Here is an 8922-nt window from a genome sequence, read left to right on the forward strand (position 1 = left end):
GACCCATAGAGACCGATGGCACCCATAGAGCCCCATAGGGACCATAGCGCCCCATAGCGCCCCATAGCGTCCCATAGAGACCCATGGAACCCATAGAGACCCATGGCATCCATAGAGACCGATGGCACCCATAGAGACCCATGGCACCCATAGCGCCCCATAGCGCCCCATAGTGCCCCATAGCGCCCCATAGCGCCCCATAGTGCACCATAGCGCCCCATAGCGCCCCATAGAGACACATGGCACCCATAGAGACCGATGGCACCCATAGAGCCCCATGGCACCCATAGAGGCCCATAGGGACCATAGCGCCCCATAGCGCCCCATAGGGACCATAGCACCCCACAGCGCCCCATAGCGCCCCACAGCGCCCCATAGCGCCCCACAGCGCCCCACAGCGCCCCAGCGCCCCATAGCGCCCCACAGCGCCCCACAGCGCCCCATAGCGCCCCACAGCGCCCCACAGCGCCCCACAGCGCCCCATAGCGCCGATGCTCTGTGGGTCCGGCAGGAGTCCATCAGTGATTTCTATTGGTACTACTCGGGCAAGGAGGTGATCGACGAGCACGGGAAGCGGAACTTCTCCAAGGCCATGGCCGTGGCCAAGCAGGTCTTCAACAGCCTCACCGAGTACATCCAGGTGCGACCCACAGAGACCCACGGAGACCCATAGCGACCCACAGCGACCATAGGGACCCATAGGGACACATAGAGACACATAGAGACACATAGAGAGCCATAGAGACACATAGGGACACATAGGGACACATAGAGACACATAGGGACACATAGGGACACATAGAGACACATAGGGACACATAGGGACACATAGAGACACATAGGGACACATAGAGACACATAGGGACACATAGAGACACATAGGGACACATAGGGACACATAGAGACACATAGAGACACATAGAGACACATAGGGACACATAGAGACCCATAGGGACACATAGGGACCCATAGGGACACATAGGGACACATAGAGACACATAGAGACACATAGGGACACATAGGGACACATAGGGACACATAGAGACACATAGAGACACATAGGGACACATAGGGACACATAGGGACACATAGGGACACATAGGGACACATAGGGACCCATAGAGACCCATAGGGACCCATAGAGACACATAGGGACCCATAGAGACACATAGGGACACATAGGGACACATAGGGACCCATAGGGACACATAGGGACACATAGGGACCCATAGAGACCCATAGGGACCCATAGAGACACATAGGGACACATAGAGACACATAGGGACACATAGGGACACATAGAGACCCACGGCGCCCCACGGCGACCCATAGGGACACATAGGGACACATAGAGACCCACAGCGACCCATAGGGACCCATAGCAACCCACAGCAACCCATAGAGACCCATAGTGACCATAGCGACCATAGCGACCCATAGTGACACATAGGGACCCATAGCACCCCAGAGCGACCCATAGAGACCCATAGTAACCATAGCAACAATAGCGACCATAGGGACCCATAGCAACCATAGGGACCATAGCAACCCATAGCGACACATAGGGACCATAGGGACCCATAGAGACTGACCCATAGCGACCATAGTGACCCATAGCGACCATAGCGACCATAGGGACCCATAGCGACCATAGCAACCTATAGAGAACCATAGTGACCATAGCGACCCATAGCGACCATAGGGACCCATAGCGACCATAGCAACCTATAGAGAACCATAGTGACCATAGCGACCCATAGCGACCATAGGGACCCATAGCGACCATAGGGACCCATAGCAACCCATAGCGACACATAGAGACCCACAGTGACCATAGCAACCCTAGCGACCATAGCGACCCATAGCAACACATAGGGACCATAACAACCCATAGAGACCCATAGTGACCATAGCGACCCATAGCGACCATAGGGACCCATAGCGACCCATAGACACGGACCCATAGACACCATGGGACCCATAGATACCATGGACCCCAGGGGTCCCCAAAGACCTTGGTGGCCCTGGGATGTCCCCACTGACCCCCATTGACCCCCATTGACCCCCATGTCCCCATTGACCCCCATTGACCCCCATTGACCCCCATGTCCCCATTGCCCCATTGCCCCCATTCCCCCCATTCCCCCCATAGCCCCCATTGCCCCCCATGTCCCCATTGCCCCCCATGTCCCCATTGCCCCCATTGCCCCCCATTGCCCCATTGCCCCCATCGCCCCCATTGCCCCCATCGCCCCCATTGCCCCCATTGCCCCCATCGCCCCCATTGCCCCCATTGCCCCCACTGCCCCATTGCCCCCATCGCCCCCATTGCCCCCATTGCCCCATAGCCCCCATAGCCTCCATAATCCCCATAGCCCCCATACCCCCCATGTCCCCATTCCCCCCCATGTCCCCATTGCCCCCATTGCCCCCATTGCCCCCATTGCCCCCCATGTCCCCATTGCCCCCATTGCCCCCATTGCCCCCATAGCCCCCATTGCCCCATTGCCCCCATTGCCCCCCATAGCCCCATTGCCCCCATAGCCCCCATTGCCCCCCATTGCCCCATAGCCCCCATACCCCCCATAGCCCCCCCCCATACCCCCCATAGCCCCCATACCCCCCATAGCCCCCATACCCCCCATAGCCCCCATACCCCCCATAGCCCCCATACCCCCCATAGCCCCCATAGCCCCCATAGCCCCATAGCCCCCCATAGCCCCCATCGCCCCCATCGCCCCCATGTCCCTGGGCCGCCCCACAGGGCCCGTGCACGGGGAACCAGCAGAGCCTGGCCCACAGCCGCCTCTGGGACGCCGTCATCGGCTTCCTCCACGTCTTCGCCCACATGATGAAGAAACTGGCCCAGGTGGCAGTGGGGCAGTGGGGGGCTATGGGGGGCTATGGGGCAATGGGGGCTATGGGGGCTATGGGGCAATGGGGGGTATGGGGGTATGGGGGTTATGGGGGGTATGGGGGCTATGGGGGCTATGGGGGGGGATGGGGCTATGGGGGCTATGGGGCTATGGGGGGCAATGGAGGCAATGGGGGGCAATGGGGGGTCTGGGGGCAATGGGGGAAATGGGGGGAATGGGGGGCAATGGGGCAATGGGGAGAATGGGGGCTATGGGGCTATGGGGGCAATGGGGGCTATGGGAAGGTAATGGAGGCTATGGGGGCTATGGGGGCTATGGGGGCTATGGGGGCTATGGGGGCTATGGGGGGTATGGGGGCTATGGGGGCTATGGGGGCTATGGGGCTATGGGGGCTATGGGGCTATGGGGCCATGGGGGCTATGGGGCTATGGGGCAGTGGGGGGTATGGGGGCTATGGGGGCTATGGGGCTATGGGGCAATGGGGGCAATGGGGGCAATGGGGGCAATGGGTGCTATGGAGGCTATGGGCAATGGGGGGCAATGGGGGTCAGTGGGGGCAATGGGGCTATGGGGGCAATGGGGGCAATGGGGGGCAATGGGGCTATGGGGCTATGGGGGGGCAATGGGGGCTATGGGGCAATGGGGGGCATGGGGCAATGGGGGCAATGGGGCAATGGGGCAATGGGGCTATGGGGGGAAATGGGGGGAATGGGGGCTATGGGGCAATGGGGGCTATGGGGGCTATGGGGCTATGGGAGCTATGGGGCAATGGGGGGCAATGGGGGGCAATGGGGGGCAATGGGGGGCAATGGGGCAATGGGGGCTATGGGGCTATGGGGCAATGGGGGCAATAGAGGCAATGGGGGCAATGGGGCTCAATGGGGTCAATGGCACTCACGGTGCCCCCCATTGCCCCCCATTGCCCCCCAGCACTCCAGCCAGATCGAGCTGCTGAAGGAGCTGCTGGACCTGCAGAAGGACATGGTGGTGATGCTGCTGTCCCTGCTGGAGGGTGCGCCCATGGCTCCGCCCCCTCCCGCCAACAGCCAATGGGCAGGGGGGACCCCGTTCCCGTCAGCCAGAGCCGGGGGGGCAGGCCCCATGGGGCACCCAAAGGGGTCATGGAGCACCCAAGGGGTCCATGGAGCACCCAAGGGGTCATTGAGCACCCAAGGGGTCATTGAGCACCCAAGGGGTCCATGGAGCACCCAAGGGGTCATTGAGCACCCAAGGGGTCATTGAGCACCCAAGGGGTCATTGAGCACCCAAGGGGTCCATGGAGCACCCAAGGGGGTCATTGAGCACCCAAGGTGTCATTGACCACCCAAGGTGCCCCTTGACCACCCAAGGTGTCATTGACCACCCAAGGTGCCCCTTGACCACCCAAGGTGTCATTGACCACCCAAGGTCTCATTGACCACCCAAGGTCTCATTGACCACCCAAGGTGTCATTGACCACCCAAGGTGTCATTGACCACCCAACGCGCCCCTTGACCACCCAAGGTGCCCCTTGACCACCCAAGCTGTCGTTGACCACCCAACGTGCCCCTTGACCACCTATGGGATCCCTTGACCACCCAATGCGCCCCTTGACCACCCAAGGTGTCATTGACCACCCAAGATGCCCCTTGACCACCCAAGGTCTCATTGACCACCTATTGGATCTCTTGACCACCCAACGTGCCCCTTGACCAATCCAAGCTGTCATTGACCACCCAACGTGCCCCTTGACCACCTATGGGATCCCTTGACGTGCCCCTTGACCAATCCAAGCTGTCGTTGACCATCCAACGTGCCCCTTGACCACCCAAGCTGTCATTGACCACCCAAGGTCTCATTGACCACCCACCTTGCCCCTTGACCACCCAACGTGCCCCTTGACCACCTATGGGATCCCTTGACCACCCAAGGTGTCATTGGCCACCCAATGCGCCCCTTGACCACCCAAGCTGTCGTTGACCACCCAACGTGCCCCTTGACCACCTATGGGATCCCTTGACCACCCAAGGTGTCATTGACCACCCAAGCTGTCGTTGACCACCCAACGCACCCCTTGCCCCATCAAGGTCTCCCCCCACCCTTCCCCCTGCCCCCTCCCCTTTAGCCCCTCCCCTCCCTCCTTAACTTCTCAACCAATGCCCCCCAACCCCCCCCCATGGCCTCCTCCATTGATCCCTCACTCTGTGTCCCCCCCCCATAGGCAACGTGGTGAACGGCACCATCGCCCGGCAGATGGTGGACATGCTGGTGGAGTCCTCGGCCAACGTCACCATGATCCTCAAGTTCTTCGACATGTTCCTCAAGCTCCGCGACATCGTGGCCTCGGACGCCTTCCGCGCCTCCGTCACCGACCCGCGGGGCCTCATCTCCAAGAAGGACTTCCAGAAGGCCATGGACAACCAGAAACAGTTCGAAGCCGCCGAGATCCAGTTCCTGCTCTCGTGTTCCGAAGCCGACGAGAACGAAATGATCGACGTGGACGCCTTCGCCGGGCGCTTCCAAGAGCCGGCGCGCGACATCGGCTTCAACGTTGCCGTGCTCCTCACCAACCTGGCCGAGCACGTGCCCCACGACCAACGCTTGCGCACCTTCCTGGAGCAAGCTTCCAGCATCTTGGAGTACTTCCGTCCTTTCTTGGGTCGCATCGAGATCATGGGGGCGGCGCGACGCATCGAACGCCTTTACTTCGAGATCAGCGCCGCCAACAAGGCGCAGTGGGAGATGCCGCAGGTCAAGGAGTCCAAGCGACAATTCATCTTCGACGTGGTCAACGAGGGCGGCGAGGCCGAGAAGATGGAGCTCTTCGTGAGCTTCTGCGAGGACACCATCTTCGAGATGCAGATCGCGTCGCGGCTCTCCGAGGAGCGCGGCGCCGCGGCGCGTCAAGACGCGGACGCCGACGACGAAGAGGACGGGGAGGAAGGCGTCGAAGCGACGCCGTCGACGCCGGCCGCCGTCGGCCATCGTTGGTTGAGCGGCGTCTTCGGCTCGGCCAACGCGTGGCGACGGAGGTTGAGGCGCTGGAAGAGGAGCCCGGGGAGGGAGCTGTTGAGGGCGGTGGGGAGCGGGGCCGGGCGAGCGGCCGTGGGCACCGTAGGGGCGGCGTGGGGGGCGATGGGAGCTGTGGGGCGGCTGCTGTGGGTCTCGCTCTTCGGAGGGGGGCTGGTGGAAGGGGCGCAGCGCCTGGCGCTGGCCGAGGTGCTGGCCGACATGCCCGACCCAACGCAGGACGCAGTGGGGGGCGCAGTGGGGGGGGAGGATGTGGGGCGAGCCCCACAAGAAGCCGGCCCCATGGAGCAGCGCCAGGAGGTGAAGGAGGAGGAGGAGGAGGAGGAAGGGGAGGGGAAGGCCCCGGCGATGCCTTTTGGGGGGCCCAAGGAGCACCCGAGGGCGGCAGCGCTGGAGGCCGCCGGGGGGCTGGGGGACATCGGGGAGCCCCCCGGAGCAGAGCCCCCCACCCCCGAGGGCAGCCCCATGGCCCGCAGGAAGGGGAAGGTGAGTGTGGGGCAAGGGGGGGGGATGGGGATGGGGGGGATGGGGGGGGATATGGGGGGCTATGGGGGGCTATGGGGGGTTATGGGGGGGGCTATGGGGGGGGCTATGGGGTGAATGGGGGTCAATGGGGGGCTATGGGGGGCTATGGGGGGTTATGGGGTGGGGATATGGGGTGGGGCTATGGGGGGCTATGGGGATGGGGGGTATGGGGTGGGGCTATGGGGATGGGGGGATATGGGGTGGGGCTATGGGGTGGGGCTATGGGGATGGGGGGTATGGGGTGGGGCTATGGGGTGGGGCTATGGGGGGCTATGGGGATGGGGGGGTATGGGGTGGGGATATGGGGGGTTGTGGGGTGGGGCTATGGGGGGTTGTGGGGTGGGGCTATGGGGGGTTGTGGGGTGGGGATATGGGGGGTTATGGGGTGGGGCTATGGGGTGGGGATATGGGGTGGGGCTATGGGGGGTTATGGGGTGGGGCTATGGGGTGGGGCTATGGGGGGCTATGGGGATGGGGGGGATGGGGGGGATATGGGGGGCTATGGGGGGTTGTGGGGTGGGGCTATGGGGGGTTATGGGGTGGGGCTATTTGGGGCTATGGGGTGGGGCTATGGGGGGTTGTGGGGTGGGGCTATTTGGGGCTATGGGGTGGGGCTATGGGGGGCTATGGGGGGCTATGGGGTGGGGATATGGGGGGTTGTGGGGTGGGGATATGGGGGGCTATGGGGGGCTGTGGTGTGGGGCTATGGGGAGCTATGGGGTGGGGCTATGGGGTGCGGCTATGGGGTGAGGCTATGGGGGGTTATGGGGATGGGGGGTATGGGGTGGGGCTATGGGGGGCTATGGGGATGGGGGGCTATGGGGTGGGGCTATGGGGGGTTATGGGGTGGGGCTATGGGGGGCTATGGGGGGCTGTGGGGTGGGGCTATGGGGAGCTATGGGGTGGGGCTATGGGGGGCTATGGGGATGGGGCTATGGGGATCTATGGGGCTGGGTCTCTGGGGATCTATGGGTCAGAGCTGTGGGGCTGGGGCTATGGGGGATCTATGGGGCTGGGTCTCTGGGGGATCTATGGGTCAGAGCTGTGGGGCTGGGTCTCTGGGGGATCTATGGGTCAGAGCTGTGGGGCTGGGTCTATGGGGGATCTATGGGGCTGGGTCTCTGGGGGATCTATGGGTCAGAGCTGTGGGGCTGGGGCTATGGGGGATCTATGGGGCTGGGGCTATGGGGGATCTATGGGTCAGAGCTGTGGGGCTGGGGCGATGGGGGATCTATGGGGCTGGGTCTATGGGGCTGGGGCTATGGGGTCTCTGGGGATCTGTGGGTCAGAGCTGTGGGGCTGACGCGTGTGGGGCCGCAGGAGGATGGGGAGGAGGAGGTGGAGGAGCCGCAGCAGAAGGAGGAGAAGGAGGAGGCCGAGGAGGAGAAGGGCGAGTGAGTGGGGCAGGGGCAGCAGTGGGGCTCAGTGGGGTGGGGATGGGGGTCCAATGGGTGCCCCTGACCCCATTGGGTGCCCTTGGGTCCAATGGGTGCCCTTGGGTCCATTGGGTGCCCTTGGGTCCAATGGGTGCCCGTGGGTCCAATGGGTGCCCATGGGTCCAATGGGTGCTCCTGGACCCATTGGGTGCTCCTGGCCCCATTGGGTGCCCGTGGGTCCATTGGGTGCCCTTGGGTCCAATGGGTGCCCCTGACCCCATTGGGTGCCCATGGGTCCATTGGGTGCCCTTGGGTGACCCCATTGGGTGCCCTTGGGTCCAATGGGTGCCCGTGGGTCCATTGGGTGCCCCTGACCCCATTGGGTGCCCCTGACCCCATTGGGTGCCCTTGGGTCCATTGGGTGCTCCTGACCCCATTGGGTGCCCCTGACCCCATTGGGTGCCCGTTGCCCCATTGCATCCCCGTGCCCCCATTGAATCTATGGGGCACTTCCCTACCCCATTCCCATCCCCAGCCCCATTGACCCCATAGAACCCCCCCCACCCCCCTTTAACCACCCCCCCTCTGCCCCATAGCGCCGAGAACGGGGAGAAGGGCGGAGCCGAGGGGGGGCCCGATCCTGCCCCGCCCCCCAAGAGGAGCCAATCGGGGCCGAGGGTTCGCAAGGAGCCCCCCAGCGAGGGAACCTTCGAGCTCTGGGCCGAGCTCGAGGTCCAGAGGGTGAAGTTCCTGGTACGGGACCCCCAAGTGTGGGGCTGGGACCCACAAGTGTGGGGCTGGGACCCCCAAGTGCGGGGCTGGGCCCTCCTAGTGTGGGAATGGGACCCCCAAGTGTGGGGCTGGGACCCTCAAGTATGGGACTGAGACCTCCAAGTGTGGGGCTGGGCCTCCAAGTGTGGGGCTGGGACCCCCAAGTGTGGGGCAGGGACCTCCTAGTGTGGGAATGGGACCCCCAAGTGTGGGGTTGGGACCCCCAAGTATGGGACTGGGACCTCCAAGTGTGGGTCTGGGACCCCCAAGTATGGGGCTGAGACCCATAAGTGTGGGGTTGGGGCCCCCAAGTGTGGGAATGGGACTCCCAATTGTGGAGCTGGGATCCCCAAGTGTGGGGCTGG

The 8922-nt window shown here is 63.3% G+C and overlaps 2 protein-coding genes across 2 annotated transcripts in view; both read left to right on the plus strand.

Annotated features, from left to right (window-relative positions):
* Window positions 1-6189, plus strand: part of LOC134174150 (ryanodine receptor 1-like) — a 30533-nt gene extending 24344 nt beyond the window's left edge. Inside the window, exons 16-20 of the mRNA XM_062638831.1 lie at window positions 512-640; window positions 2765-2869; window positions 3807-3888; window positions 5077-6110; window positions 6160-6189. Coding sequence (XP_062494815.1) covers window positions 512-640; window positions 2765-2869; window positions 3807-3888; window positions 5077-6110; window positions 6160-6189 — 1380 coding nt within the window. The remainder of the gene's footprint in view (window positions 1-511; window positions 641-2764; window positions 2870-3806; window positions 3889-5076; window positions 6111-6159) is intronic.
* A 34-nt stretch (window positions 6190-6223) lies between these two features.
* LOC134174152 (ryanodine receptor 1-like) lies at window positions 6224-8753 on the plus strand. Its single transcript, XM_062638833.1, has 3 exons — window positions 6224-6371; window positions 7731-7804; window positions 8383-8753. Exons 1-3 carry the CDS (start codon window positions 6234-6236, stop codon window positions 8669-8671), a joined length of 501 nt encoding a protein of 166 aa, XP_062494817.1. The 5' UTR covers window positions 6224-6233; the 3' UTR covers window positions 8672-8753.
* The last annotated feature ends 169 nt before the right edge of the window (window positions 8754-8922 follow it).

Source organism: Pezoporus occidentalis, unplaced genomic scaffold (genome assembly GCF_034315485.1).
Source record: "Pezoporus occidentalis ecotype Australia unplaced genomic scaffold, CSIRO_AGI_Poc_V1 ctg586, whole genome shotgun sequence".
Taxonomy (NCBI): Eukaryota; Metazoa; Chordata; class Aves; order Psittaciformes; family Psittacidae; genus Pezoporus; species Pezoporus occidentalis.